At 38.1% G+C, this 15,625-nt stretch overlaps 1 protein-coding gene across 2 annotated transcripts in view; it reads right to left on the bottom strand.

Moving 5' to 3' along the window:
• The window catches only part of LOC144668011 (breast cancer type 1 susceptibility protein homolog), a 65,763-nt gene that overhangs the window by 15,069 nt on the left and 35,069 nt on the right, over positions 1 to 15,625 (bottom strand). For both annotated transcript variants that reach the window (XM_078529719.1, XM_078529720.1), the window contains exons 11-18: positions 14,499 to 14,581; positions 13,561 to 13,720; positions 10,156 to 10,303; positions 8,207 to 8,379; positions 5,448 to 5,659; positions 2,193 to 2,280; positions 1,439 to 1,516; positions 691 to 731 (exon numbers count right to left, since the gene is read on the bottom strand). In XM_078529719.1, coding sequence (XP_078385845.1) covers positions 691 to 731; positions 1,439 to 1,516; positions 2,193 to 2,280; positions 5,448 to 5,659; positions 8,207 to 8,379; positions 10,156 to 10,303; positions 13,561 to 13,720; positions 14,499 to 14,581 — 983 coding nt within the window. The remainder of the gene's footprint in view (positions 1 to 690; positions 732 to 1,438; positions 1,517 to 2,192; positions 2,281 to 5,447; positions 5,660 to 8,206; positions 8,380 to 10,155; positions 10,304 to 13,560; positions 13,721 to 14,498; positions 14,582 to 15,625) is intronic.

Here is a 15,625-nt window from a genome sequence, read left to right as displayed (position 1 = left end):
GGTCTGGGATTTTAAAGATAGCATTTAAAATGGATGACAAGACTATACAGGGGTCTTTACTCTCTATTTTGTCAAGTGTAATGTTAAAGCTTTATTTACTACAATTTTCAGATACGCAAATCAAATTTAACTGTTTGTAATCCAAGTACAATCAGACCATCAAAACATTGACATGACAGGATTACAAAGTCAGTGGCATACTGACTTCTGCATCTCAAAGCAATAATGGAAAATTGATTATGTGTCTAATCTTCATAGCAGAATTTGTTTTTTGTCCATGCTGTGGTACACAAAGCTTACAAACACAAATGGAAGTGATAAATTAGGCAGAATTACACAGCTCTCTTTTGTTACAGGGACATGATGTGACACCAATCCAATGTTATTAAAAACATAACTGGCTAAAAGTATTAAACCACACCAAGCCCTCAAGATATATTTTGGTTAAAGTTCTGAATTCTCCCAAGAAAACAAATAGCCAAAAGTCAAAATTAATATTCAAATCATTGGGCTCGGAATGGTCTAATGTAATGCACCAGAGATGAAACAAACCAGAAGATAGCAATGTCATCAGCCTCAGCAACTGTGCAAAGGTTTTAGTGCACTAGCTTCTGCATGACCAAAATTATAAAATACTGTTCATAACAAAATGAAAACTAATGTTCTCTGCAGAAAAAAAGGTAACCTTACCTCATCAATTACCATGCCTTTTCTGGAACACTCAATGATCCCTGAAAATAAATCACTGCAGTCATTTTGCAAGCACGCTACAATCTTAGTAAAGAGTTTGGTCATATTAGGTACTTAATGATAATAGTTTTCACTCTGAGAGGCAATCATGGCTTTATACAGCTGATCTCTAAGTGTTAGCTTTGGATCAATGGTAGAAATGTCACTGGATTCAGAATATCACGGCTTCAAGCTCCACTTGAGTTGAGCCGATAATCTAAGTGCTGAAGGAACACTGTACTATCAGAGGTGCAGTCTTTCAGATGAGATGTTAAACTGAGGCCTTGTGCACCTTCTCAGGTCAACATAAAAGATTCCATGATGCTTTTAACAGTATGAGAGTCCTCCAACAATCCATCTTTCAACCAGCATCAACAAAAATCGGTTAGCTGGTCATTTATCTCATTGCTGTTTGCAGGACATTGCTGTGTGCAAACTGGCTACCACTTTTGTCTATATTACAAAAATGGCTACTCCACAAAAGTATTTGATTACCAACGAAGCATTTTGGGACATGCCAGTGATCTAAGGGTGCTTCATAAAAATATGCAAATTCCTTCTTTTTCCCGTGTGCTTCAGTTTAGGAATTCTTAAATTCTATCTGAATTAGTCAACAATTACCAGTTTCCTTTCAATTTTGGGCAGTGTGCTAATGCAGTTATTACATCAGTTTATTGCATCAAAGCTTTTTTTAGTAAATTATACTTACATTGATAACTGACCACCCATCTCCTTCCTGCTATTCCCATGAAGTACTTCAGCGTTCTCTCACAAACTAAATCTGTATCTGAAATGTTAATTAGCAAACAAATGTAGCATTAACACACCAGTTTGGCTTTGGCGATAATTTTTAGCATTTTTCGAACACGCATGTAGCTGGGTCACTGATCTCCCTTATTTACTACATTCCTCTTCACCAGCAAGTTCACAACTTGCACTATGATTGGATCCTGAGAGATATCTTGTAGTTTCACCTAAAAACTAATCCTGATCAAATTGCACAATAGCAATAGCACATTTTATATTAATAATTCACAACAGTCAGGTTAAGTTGCTATTTAATCCCATGCTATATAAAGTTTGGATTTTACTGGGATAAGAGGAGAATGGTAACTAAGCAAATATTAGACGCTCAATTTTGGTTCAGTTGCAACTGAAATAGTGATGAAATTGAAGCAAGTGTTTCAACAAAATCAACAGGATGCCTTTAAAAGCAAAACAGCTTTAATATAAAACTAGTGGATGTCATTGGAAGGAATGCTCTACAAATAGTCATTTATTGGATGCAATGCAGAAGAAGGGACTAAGGGGATACTGCGATAGGGTAAGAGGTCAGAGTGGGAGGAGGTTGTAAGAAGTATAACACTAGCATAGACCAGTTGGGCCAAATGGTCCATTTCTGTCTTGCAACCTTTTGTCTTGAATTCAAAAAAGGTAAAGCTAGTAAAATAATATGCAGGTACCTGTTTTCATGATAACATGGGTTGTACTGGGTGAAAAATTAGTGAGGAAGGTGGCTCCTGTTTTTCTTGCAAACTTTCCAACCAGCAGCTGAAATTCGGGAACAAAAACAAGATTCATTTACATACAATTTTAATCATTTTTATCTCGACAAGGCATCATTACTTAATTCAGCTTCTTGTGCAATTAAACTCAATTTTTTCAGGCTCTTACAATTATAAAACTTGATAATGCCACTGGACACGAAAGCAAACCAGATATTGCCTTCTGAAAAAAAATAGGCCGTCTGCACACTTATAAAGGCAGCAAGGGTAACAAGATCAAGAATTGGAAAAATTCTCCCATTCTACCAGGTTTTGATAATCCAGCACCTTTACTGAACACAACTCTAAAATTTTTATTCAATATAATTTCTTTCAGAATATAAACAAAGGAAGCAAAGTCCCTTGACAAATTAACAATGAAAAGAGTGCTTTTTCAAAATCAAAACCCAGGAGGAAATCTTGAGGAACATAAATTAAAAGAAATTATTGGTGGCAGTCGCAGTTATCCACAAATTATGCTTTTTTTTTGTATGCTGGCAGCAAAAAGTGGTACAGCTTGTAGATAATTACATCTCATTGTTTAACTGGATACTCCGTCAAAGTCAGCTCCCTGTCACCAGTGACATTAGCATACAGAACTGAGCACTTCAATGTCACGGTCGTCAGGTTTTAGCATTTCAGTTTTTTTTTGACAACAACAGCCACATTCAATGGCTAAACATGCAGTTTACATATCAATTAATCCTTTATCCACATTGGTTTCAAAACTGTACTCATGTCCAAAGCAAATATGTCAGCATGTGTTTAGGCATGTAAATATAACATCTCAAGCGTTCTTGAATTCCAATTATATTTGCGTTCTAGCTCCAGCTTTGTGCGCATGTTTGATGCAATAGGTTACACCAAGATGAATGATATATTTCCACTACTTTGGTCAAGGTATATTGTGAGATGATTGGCTCTTCTAATAGTATGCTTCAATTACTTTTTTTTTTAAACAAAACCTTGCTGGATTCCAACCCTTTGCCTCCCCTGCTTAACTGTGCATTTTGTTTTTACTGACTCCTGAAAAGGTTCTTCTGTGTCATGGAGTTTACAAAGTTTGTTATGACCATCGGACAGCTGAATCTCACTCCAACATTAGAATGGATGACCAAGTGGTCCCACTGCACAAATAATGAAATAAATACATTATATATTGTACATTTAAAAAAGGCCATTATGTACAGTAATTCATTCAATTGCCTCAGTAGATGTGTTCAAACTTTGCTTCCTACAGTATACAACATCCTCTAAACTCAAAGGGAAATAAAGTTTAACTCATTTGCAGGGATCTACTATCTGATATAAAATGGATATTATGTTGTAACAGTTATCTTTTAGTAACTGGATACTAATTTGGATGGTAAATGCAAAATAATAGCAGTTTAAAAACTAGGGCCAGCTTTAGCAACAGCCAAACCTCTGGAATAGTCTAGGGAAAAATGAACTCTTCTCCATTGTGATAAACTTGTGTCTGAAGATTAGACAGATAGTATCCATAATACAGCTGCAGAAAATGGTGAGTGAGGGGGCAACTCTGGTGATGGCAAGACCAAATGCCCTCTTGATCCCTTCAATATAGCGTTTAGATTTCCACTGTCACATGTAGTTTGGATTTCTTGACAAATTAATCCAGTATTTATTTGCGTAGTATCTCCCCATCTTTTGCAAGGCTGTTTTTGTCCACCAAAACTCCTCAGTCTCATCTGCTTCTTCCATGACATCATGCACTACACTGTACAGTTTGATGGCTCCACTTTCTGCAGTTTCAGAATGAAGAATTGAGTGAAACAGGGCTGTGTCCCAGTACCCACTCTCTTGGCGCCTTCTTCTCCATGTTCCTGACCTTTGCCTTCCCTGCAGATATGGAAGGAGTCTACTTGCACATTAAGTCAGATGATAAGCTCTGCAATCTATCAAGGCTGAAAGCAAAGACAAAAGCGCATTGCATTCTGATCACAGAACTCCTATACGCTGATGCTGCTGCGCTGGTTGCCCACACGAAAACTCAGCTTCACAAACTCATGGATTGTCTATCCCATGTCTGTAATTTGTCCTCCCTGATTAAGAGCATCAAGAAAACTGTGGTCATAGGACAAGGTGTTACATCGCCATCTCTGATCACACTAAATAACACCCCACTAGAAGTGGTTAGCAAATTCAGCTACCTCGATTCCCTGATGACGGACAATCTGTCTTTTGATGCAGAACTTGACACACACACACAAAGAAAGAACTACCATCTTTAGCTGATTCATGAAATGCGTATGGAATAACATCAAGCTGACCCTTAGGATCAAGCTGATGATTTATGAGGCCTGTGTTTTCAGCACCTTGCTGTATGGCTGTGAAGCATGAACGATTTAGTTATTAAGAAAACAGCTCAACAATTTCCATCTTTGGTGTCTACTTCGCAGGACAAAATCACAAATGTATCAGTCGTCTCAAAGGCAGAGCTATCAAGTTTGTTAAGCACTCATCAAACAAAGGTGCTTCAAAGGCTCGAGCACATTCGCAGTATGGGAGACAGTCGCATACCCAAGGACTTTTGGTATGGTGAGGTAGCCAGAGCCAGATGACCAGTAGAACACCCAAAGCTCTTCTTCAAGGATGCTTGCAAGCGTGACATGAAGGCCTAGACATCAATTATGGCACCTGAGAGTCACTAGCTGACAACTGAGGAAAATGGCAACACCTCCTGTGGATTGACATGACCAGTGGCTACTCCAACAGACACCAACGCCGAAAACAACAATCCATGACGACACTTGGCAGCTTCATGTGTGGCAATTGTGGCAGAAGCTGCATCTCAAGATTCAGCCATCAACAAAGATGTGCCACATGAAGACACTCTATCTGAAATGGGTTTTTGCTGCGTGCCCATAATCTTACGTAGATGGAAGGATGCCGGCCAGTGAACTACCTCTGCGTTAATGATCTTAACTGTTAATTCTGTTCCTCAAAAATGGTCAGGTTCAGTAATTCCTCAATGCTTCAAGAGATTTGATCAACAGGCAACAGTTAAACAAAATTAATTGGAGAGTCAAAGGAAAGGCATAAAAAAGTTAATTCTTTGTTAGATTTGCTTAATGGCTCTAGATGTCTAAATTTGAGGAGGTTGACTGTTCATTTGCTTCTGAAAACACTAAAATTAACATGACTTAAACTTACAATTTCATTTTTGTTCAGCCCTGAAGCTACAAAGGACATTTTTCTTTGAATGGTCACAACCGTGCTCTTGGTGGCATTTGAACTTTTGTTAAAAACAGGAGACGAAGTCAGTGAAGATCTGTTATGTTTTAAGCTTTTGGACGTTGCCCTTCTGTCATGTTGGGGCTGTGACGTACTTGCGTTGCCAGCTACATCCTCTGTAGGTTGGCATCCTATCATGGGAGACAAAATAGAAGAGCTACTTGCTGTTGCCAAAACACAGTCTCACTTTCTAATTTCTGTACCCACGAAATGTCTTTCAGCGGTTCCTCAACATCAGCATCAACATTTCCTTGAAGAATAAACACATTTATTAACAACTTGCAAAATATTAGAAGTTGCACTGCCCAGACATTTTTGAAAAGAATTAACAATCCTCACTGTTTCAATTATGAGGTTTATTAGATTGTTACGTTTTGGGACTGTTCTTTCAATTTTGGTAAAATGAAGGCCGTCATGTGACCTGTTCTGAAGTCTGCCTGACAACAAGCCTGGATTGTTTGGCTGTTAAAGGGGGGCCAGATTGTTTTACTGGGAAGATGACGCAAGGGTTTTATGCTTGGAGGCAATGGCAGCAGCCTGCAAGCTAGCGGTGGATAGACTGTGCGTCTCTAAAGTCCCAGAAAAGCTTTGAGAATGTCAGGTTGTAAACAGTTGCACTTTAAACTGTCCAATCAGTTCCAATATGAAAGGGAGAGGTTTAAATTTGAGGAGGATTCACTGTTCATTTGCATCTGAAAACACTAAAATTAACATGACTTAAACTTATAATTTCATTTTTGTTCAGTCCTGAAGCTCTCAAGGATTGTGAATCAGCATTTCTACTTGGATACAAAGCCCGTGTGATTCATGTCACCATGGAGATGGGTTTCTAAGAGATCCTTGAAAACTCTCAGGCACAGCTAGTCTGCCAGGATCCAGGGCAGGGAGAGCAGCTACTGGCAACAAGATGCTGTGGTTCACTATCCAGAAATGCGGGTGGGAGCTTGCACTCAGATTGGAAAGACCAAATTAGTTTTGAGTTAAAACAAGGCTGGAAGGTTTGCCTCACTTTAGCTAGAGGGAGAAATCAGGAAAACTCACACTGTGAAACTCAGTTGTGGAGTACAAAGTTTCCAGGCTGAAAAAGGAAAAGATCAGAAATAAACCCTCAGGAGCAAAGAATCATTTTGGACTGATTTGGAGAGAACTGAATATTTAGTTAAAAGACAGTGTAACATAAACCTGTTAGTTTTTTTTCCCAATTGTATTAAAAGTTCTGTTCTGTTGTTTAAAGTGCAAGTTGACTAAACAGTATTTTTGTAGGCAATGTTTTTGGCTGTTACAGTAAACACCTCAAAACGTGAAATCTAGTTATGTCATCCATTCAGCTATTAAATGGAAGTTTGAATTTCTTTTAAAGTTATTGGTCGCCTTGGGGATTGTAACATTGTCCCTATGATTTAGTAACAGCTCCTAAGGGGTATATTAAAGAAGTCAAGACCAGCAAGAACAGGAATGGTGACCCAAATGTCACTTTGTTGCTAGGAAGAAAATTAAGTCCTTGAATGTAACCTTCATTTTAACAGTAAGTACAGAGTTCTTACATTTCCAAAGTTTTTTTAAAAAAAGATGAATTAACCCTTCCCTCTTGTTAGTTTGAAAACTTGCCTTTTCTGAAGATCACTTTTCTGGACAAGTTACAGAATAACTGAATGCAACAATATTAAATAATGCCCCATCATTTTGTAGAGATTTAAACCCAACTTAGATGCAGTGCAGCAAAGTTGATAAATTGCAAAGAAGAACACAATTCATTTGCAAGAATGGGGAACCAACAAATCTTCAGCTGGTCAGGTTTCATTTGCAGTCAAGTCATTAAATTGGTCCATCTTAGTTGCACTCTTACTTTCTAGCTTACTCCCAGGTGAGTGTTTAGTGGAACTGCTAGAGCACTGTAGGCATAGGCATTTCCTAAAGGTAGAGAAGCACAGGTCTGACCCAGCTCCAACACTAACATGTAATAAAATGGATCAACATTATTACAACGACCTTGTGGTCAGAATTCTTCCCTCAACCCTTGGGGAGGCTTGCACCTGTAACAGGAGTACAAGGTGTGCCATTAAAAAGTCTGCAAACCAACATAACAGCACATGTATTCTTCCGAATAGTTTCTTAAAGAAATTCTATAGTAGTCGTCCTTGATCACTGTGCTGTGTAAAACTCTTCTGATTATACTGTAGGTCATTTTTTTCCATCAGCTGGTGTCACTGTAAATGGCCCACACATGTAAAAAGGTAGCATTGGGACCACAAGAAAAAAAAGGACACAGAAAAAAAGGGCTAGTAGGACGAGTAAAAATTCTGAATGTGGAGGCTGAACTTCTCTGAACGAAGGGAGAAGACCAAAAATCAATCCTTCTTTTATTCAACCTTCACATACAAACAGGACAGAATAGCCAAATTTCTGCAAAACTCTTAAGATCTATAAGCATAGCTGGAACTCTGCAACACAAAAGCAGTTAAGAATCAGGGGCATAGGGACAAGACAAAAACACGTGTTACAAGTTTGCAGACTGTGCTACATTATTTTGCTTCATTCCCAGGCTGCTCTGAAAATATTACACCAACTGTTTGTGTTTTTAATGCAGATAGGACATATTCTGTTCTTTGATTCCAAACTTTAAACTGAACTCATATGGATGTTTTGATTCTGTGTGCTTTCCTTTATATGAGAAGTACCTTCACTATCTGAGTTTGTGGGCTTCTTTATCTCCTCTTTCTTTTCTCCTGCATTTAGCGAATCAGTCACTTCTCGAGAATCTGCTTTAGATCGGAATTGGTTTAGCGAACCATTCACTGCTTGGCGTTTCTCTGATATTTGTCCATTTTCCAAATCCAGAAGAGATGGGGAACTGACAAAAAAAAAGGAAAAAAGCAGTTAAAAATGTGTTACAATAAACAAGAATAATTCTCAACACCATTTGCGATTCCTCAGATATTGAAGCAGTCCATATCAATATGTAGCAATATGTGGACAACATTTAGGCTTGAGCTAAAAACTGGCAAGTAACATTTGCGACACACAAGCGCCAGGCAATGACCATTTCCAACAAGAGAGAATCTAACCATCTCTCCATGATATTCAAAGGCATTACCACTGCTGAATTCCCCACTATCAGCAACCTGGGGGCTATCATTGACCAGAAGCTGAATTGGACCAGCCATATAAATATTGTGACTATAAGAGCAGGTCAGAGACGGGAAATTCTGAGGTAAGTAACTCACCTCCTGGCTCCCCAAAGCCTGTCCACCACAAGGTACAAGTCAGGAGTTTGATGGAATATTCTCCGCTTGTCTGGTGCAGCTCCCACAACGCGCAAGAAGCTTGACACCATCCAGGACAAAGCAGCCCAACTGATTGGCACCCCATCCACCACCTTAAATATTCACTCTCTCCACCCCCGACTCTCAGTGGCAACAGTGTGCAGGCAAATTCCCCTCCAAGCCACTTAACACCCTGACTTGGAAGTATATCACCATTCCTTCACTTGTCACAGGATCAAAATTCTGAAACACTCTTCTTAACAGCATTCTGAGTTTACTTGCATCGGATGGGTTGCAGTGGTTCAAGAAAGTGTCTTACCACCACCTTCAAGGGCAATTAGGGGTGGGCAACAAATGTTGACTCTGCCAGCGACACTCACATCCCATTAAAGAATAAACAAGTTTATGCAGACATTATTACAAGACATTCTGTTCATCTACACATTTCTCATTCCCAAGGTATTTGGAATACATGAACACTACAAAATACTCCAAGTATGCTTGTGCTTTGTAACCTAAAAAGTAATGTAAAACTTTTTTTTTTGCAGGACCTGGTATTGCAAACGTTTCTGTGCCATGACAAACTGTACTGCAGAGGCAATACTGCCAGTAGCAGTACTTCAGGAAAAGTCTAGAATCATGGCTCAAATCATACTTGGAGAGAACAAGGAGACAATGGAACTTATCACCCAGTTAAGCACTCTATGAAACATTAAACTTGTTCAAATCAAATGCTGACTAACTTGCATTTATTCTTTTATTTCAGATTCGTAACATTTACAATTTTCTGTTTTACTGATCTAGTTATCCTGTGCAGCAATCAATTGCAGTTACTGGTTTTAACAATTTTTAATCAAACTCAGGTAATAAATAGTAGCTAACCTGTTCTGGCTGCATTATTTCTTTGCAGTTAATTTACTGGGGAGCAAGGTATAAACCATCTCATTTAGGACAATTTCAGATAATTTCAGGAAAAGTATAATTGTTAAACTGGTCAGCATTTGGCAAGGAGGATATACCGCCCATTACTGCTGAGTATATTCCTTCATTGCTTGCCATTTGGTCTATTGCGACCCAAGTATCTTCTCTGAAGCTAAGCTAAATTCACTAATAGATTCTCTGCAAGCATTTTTTTTGACAAGTAAAAGATAGTATGCAAGTTATTTACGGAAGTATTGGTAAAGGCTACAGAAGTAACAATAATTGTTCACTGACCTCAGTAATAGTTTAGGGTGTCCAATTTATAGGGAGGAAACAAAAAAAGGCATTTTTATCTCACATTGTAAACTCATTCAACATCTACATACTGTTTCTTTAGTCAAGAAAATATATGCAAATTTAAACAAGTCCTGGTAGAATCTTACCATTCAGTCTCCTCTTCGTCCCCATGTGTAAAGATTATGCTTGTATTTAGCAGCGATTGAGGTTTTACAGCCTCAGTTGCTGGAAGACATTTTAATTTTGAACTGCTTTCCAAATTTCCAGTATGTCCCAGGTGAAATTCAGCAGTAACTGTTAACATAAAGAATAAGGTTTTTAAAAAAAATTATATACATTTACTCTTACATAGAAGTTACAAAACGGAAGCAGGCTATGCAGCTAACCAGTCTGTCAGCATCTTTGAGGTTTTAGATAAATGCTGGAATTCCATATTTGCTTACAAAAATTGATTAAATATATTCTACCCAAGGCCAATTATGCTTCACTGCACTGATGATAATAAAGAATTAATCAGCATAAATAATTCATAAATGCTGCAAGTGGATTATGAAGGCTTGTCTAACTGATAAAAATTAATCTGGCGATCCCCTGCTACCTGTGTAATATTTATAGATTGCTTCTTTCAGTTGCAGCCCCCACCACTAGGTTAAGTGCTTTTATTCCTCAACATTTTCCAGTCAAGATCTTCCATTGTACTTGATGTGAATGGTTCAGGAGTCGTGGGAAAACCAACAAGGGAGAAAATCAGGGAACAAAAGAGGGTCTGGGTCTTCATAGGAAAGTACAAACCTTATTAAAAATGATTTGTGTTGAATGTTATTTTAATGTAGCAGTAAGCCAGCAACTTGCAGAAAGTAATTTTACAGCAGTAAAGTAATGTAGAAATGACTAAAAATTAATGGAAATCATGCAGAAGCTTCAAAGTTGATGAAAAATTTAGAATTTGGGGTGGGGGCGGGGGAAGAATGGGGTGCAAGAAGTGGTAACTGCTATGAGTAAACTCCGAAGCACCATCTGAATAATCCATGCACATAAATCAGCTTTAACGGGCAGATTGCTGAATTTTTCTGATTTTTTTTTTTGCCCATGAAATATTTAGCACCTGAATTTTAAAATCACAGGTTGCAACTAAAAATCATTGGTTGCCTTTTCAAAAGCTGCATGACCATGTCAAAGCTCTGAATGAAACTACAATTCTGATGCCATGTCATAGATGTAACCAGCACAAGACTATACTACATTTACTAACTTACAGCAAAAGTTTTGAATCAAACATAACTCAAATAAAAATGGTCAGTTGTCGATGCCTTTGCAGTTAAATGCTTAAAAACCTTGCTGGAATAGCATCTTTTAAGCAGTTATATGATCCCAAGCTAATCAATCGCATGTGTTTTTGATAAAAACAATGGAATGCTTATGGATCCCATACCTGTGGTTACCCACTTGATTGTAAATGGCAAAGTCAAAAGCCTTGTTCGATATCACCAGGTAAAGCGCTAGAGTACCTGCATGTAACTATTTAATTGATTCCAGATGGAATTCATTTGAAACTACTAAAATGTCAATACATTAACTATCTTTGTCATCAGTTCCCAAATGTCTGTTTGCCCCTGCAGCAAATTTAGAACAGAACAAAACTAAAGTCAGGTTTGTTAGTGAGTTTGAGAATACAGGTCAACTTCTGAACTGAAGACAATCCTTAACTAAGAGTGCAATGATTTAACCCCATTCCTCGACCAATACTGTTCTGAAAATGTGCTCTCCAGTGAACAGTGGTATCTCAGTTGAAGTGGGGTTTAATGTCAAAGTTGTTTCTTTGCATTAATTCCAAATAATATGCATATTAAATCTTTCCAAGAATCCCATATAAAAATCAAATAGTGAGCTTTAAAATTAGATTAGAACCTTCAACATTAAAGGTAATAAAATCCGAAATAATTTAGTTTTTAAACTGGCTGGTTCCATTCTGGGTTTCAGTTCTGCAGTCAACTTTCGTTCAAATCAGAATGACTGGAAATTGGCAGAGAAAAGTCACAGGTTATCTAAAGAGTACTTTGACTAAACCATTTTTAATTACAGGTTTAAATTGTATTCTGCGGAGGAGGATTTCAACTTAACCAGTTTCTGACCGCAACAAATGATTCTTCATTGTATTCTGCTCAATTTCTTCTACCATCATGCACATGACTGCTCCTATCCTGAAGTAAAAATCAAACTGTTTGAAAAATAGGCTCTACATTTGGATCATATTAAATATGATGACATGCCTGTGCAACTGTCCCCTTAGTTTCAAATCGGTCTTGGAAAGTTAGATTTCAAATTGGACACCAAGTGCTCTACGTAACACGACAAATGGTAAATTCACATCACACAAACTCCCCATTCTGTACAAACATAGTGATTTCAAAATAGTTACTGACAACATGTTATACCACCCCATCGATTTTCAGTAATGAAGCATGCAGGAACGTGTTTTGCTGGTTCGCCTTGTTAGGACCCCCTTAGAAACCAGTAGTGTTTCCAAAGAGATTTTAGGCAACTTATATTTTAACCTACAGAAAGAGCCGCTCTTGTATACTTACCACACATCGCACTCTCCATGGAATCAGCTGTCCTTATAGCAGACAGTTCACAGGAACTCCAGCTTCCAATAGGTCTGCATTTCCTAGTTTTCCCCAAGTAATAACTTTGAGTGACCACCTCTTGGTACTTCCCATAGCTTTCGGAGTGTTTTCCAAATCCAACAGCAGTAGCAAATCCTGTCCCGATGATTCGTCCCCTCTGGCCACACAAGGACGACTCTCAGAATTCTTAGGTGGCTGTGGAATGCCTCTCTTTGACTAGAGACCGTCTCCCTCCCACACCCGGTAGCTCACCTAGACAAGCAGCCTCATTTCTCTGCTGACCACACCAAAACTGCTGTCTGTGATATTCATTGATTTGTAGGGAAGCCTGTAGCCTGATCTCAAAAACGGCCTCCCCGCCTTCTTCCCCACGGCAACATGAATCACTTGGGCCTTGTATCTATGTAGAAATGCTAATTAGCTATCCTTGAGAGCCTAACTCTCTTTCATGTTGGAATTAAATGGACAAGTTAAAGCACAACTGTTCACACAGCCTGACATTCACAACACTTCTCTGGGACTTGAGACTCTCAGTCTCCACTGCTAACACACAGTTGCCCCCATTGTCTCCAAGCAGAAATACCTCCACCTTCTTCCCAGTAAAACAATCAAAGCCTTCCTTTGATCTCCAAAAACCAAACCACCCACACTTACTGCCAGGCAGACTTCAGAACAGGTCGCATGACCACTCTGTTTTACCTTAAATTAAAGACACAGTTCCAAAACATCTTATAAATCTCATAACTGTAACAATTTATATTTAAATCACAAGGCATTTTCATCTGTTAATGTTAATCTTTTGTGAATACCAGGGAAAGTATCTGCACAAAAGCAGCCTAGTAGAACGCTCATCATCTGCTACTCTGAAGTTTTACAATTTTATTTATGGTTTAAAAACTTTACCCTTTTTAATCAATGAACTACCTGGTTTCACTTGTTTTTCAAATAGCTCTGGACAATCTTCTGGATGGTTTGTTGAGAGCAAGTGTTCAGTGTCTTGGCTTCCATGTTCACCCAGGACTGCCTCGAGCACAGCCATTTCATGCTCAAGTTTCTTTATGTTATTCTGTATTGCACACCTTTGCTTGGGAGGTAAAACAAAAAGTTTCCAGTTGAATTAAATGTTTTTTTTTAAAAAAGAATGGTGCACTAAATGCAGCTTGTGATTTTAACTCAATAAAATATTTTGAACAAGGCAATTGCTATTCTATCATGATGGAAAAAGACACTTAGGTCTTAATTGGTCTTTACAGCTTCCAAATTCATGTGGAGGGCTTTTAACCCTATTGCCATACTGATGGCAGACGTCATTTTAAAAAAAATGATTTTCACCTAAAAAAAAAACAATTATTTTCCTAAAGCACTGAGTGAGAACATAAAAGTATGCTACGAGATATGGCTACTTACTGCACCAAAAACTCACTTTCAACACACCATATATAAATTATGCCATTATGGTCCTGATCCAACTTAATGTCACGAGGAAAGTGAAAAACTACAGATGAAATTTCCAAGATGGGGCTCTGGGAAATTTGTAGCTCACTCCTTATGATAACTGAGAAATAACTCTTGGATGTTGATTTATCTGATATTCTTCAACCTTGAGCAGTACTTTGCTGGTTCAAAATGAAAGAGGAACTGCCATGTTTTGCATAGTATTTAACCATCTGATTTCAACTTTGCTGTTAACCAATAATTTAAAAAAACGTGGGAGGAACAGGACTGTTTTTGATGGTTGTCTATTCTAGACTTATTTTGTGACAAAAATATTTCCGCTAGTCTCACTATGAATTCGTGGTACTCAATAGAGATTACTCTCCCAGCACATTTTAATTTGATGTTAATTTATACCATTGTTTTACCTGTGTGGTTAGAATTTCAATCTCTGGAGAGGAGTCCCCTGTACGGCTGGCTTCACTGTCGTTGCTAGGTACTTTCCCACCTTCTGCAGACAAACACAGTTGGAAAACTAAGATTATAACAACCTACACCGGCATGTTGACTCTGGGGCAGGTGCATCTAAATCCTTAGATGTGGAAAATGAGTTAAATAAACCACATACACTCTCACTATATGAAAGATTTAAAGCAGTAGTTCTCGGTGTTTAACTCAGGCCCCACCAATATGCAAACCAATGCCCCGTTCTGTATTCTAACTGAAGTGAAGTTGCACAGGGAGCATCCCCATTACCTCCACAAAATTTTGATTTTGCTTGGTGTATTTCACAACACTTCTGACAGAGTACAATTTTGTACGTGGGCTGTGATAAAAAGCAGTAAAGGCATTTGTGCTACTCCCCAAGTTGTCCATTTTTAAAAAGATTACCCCGTGTATGAATATAATTTATTTCAATCATTGATCTGTATCCCTGATCTTATTTGCATTAACTATCCTTCCTCTACAGACACACAGACATCAGGTTCCTACCTCCTAGGTTATTTTTGATCCTCTTTGTATCTTCCTCACTGATCGTCCTGGTTTCTATTTCCACCTTCCGGAACTATCTTTTCTTTTAATTCCTAATAGACAACCTTCACTAAACAGACCCATGGACTTGTTTTCTTCATCTGCTTGTTCAGTCTGTCAACTTAATTTGATGGTTATTTCCAGGATTTCCTTATACCAAATCCCCAAAAGGAGGGGGTAGCAGATGCCTGTTCGTTCATTATCTGGTGCAAGGTCCCTGAACAGTAACAATGTACGAAATTTAGTATCAGTGACAATTAAGCCATAAAATGGAGAAACTAAGACCATTGGTGAATCTACAATATATCTTGGATATTAGATGCACCTGCCAGCTTATTTACATTCCTATTGTTTGTCAACAGGAGTGTCATCAATGTACACAAAAACAGGACTTGTTAATACTATAGCTTGTTTTTATTTTAATAAAGCTGTGCCGTCTGCAGATTCAAGTCAGACCAGATGTGGAATATGAAATTTCTAGTCACCTTAATTGCTTAGTCTCAGTTTTTATGCACAATGTCCA

This window comes from Cetorhinus maximus, chromosome 25 (assembly GCF_964194155.1).
Source record: "Cetorhinus maximus chromosome 25, sCetMax3.hap1.1, whole genome shotgun sequence".
NCBI classification, from domain to species: domain Eukaryota; kingdom Metazoa; phylum Chordata; class Chondrichthyes; order Lamniformes; family Cetorhinidae; genus Cetorhinus; species Cetorhinus maximus.
The sequence above is the reverse complement of the archived record's forward strand: the minus strand, read 5'-3'. Positions and strand labels throughout refer to the sequence as shown.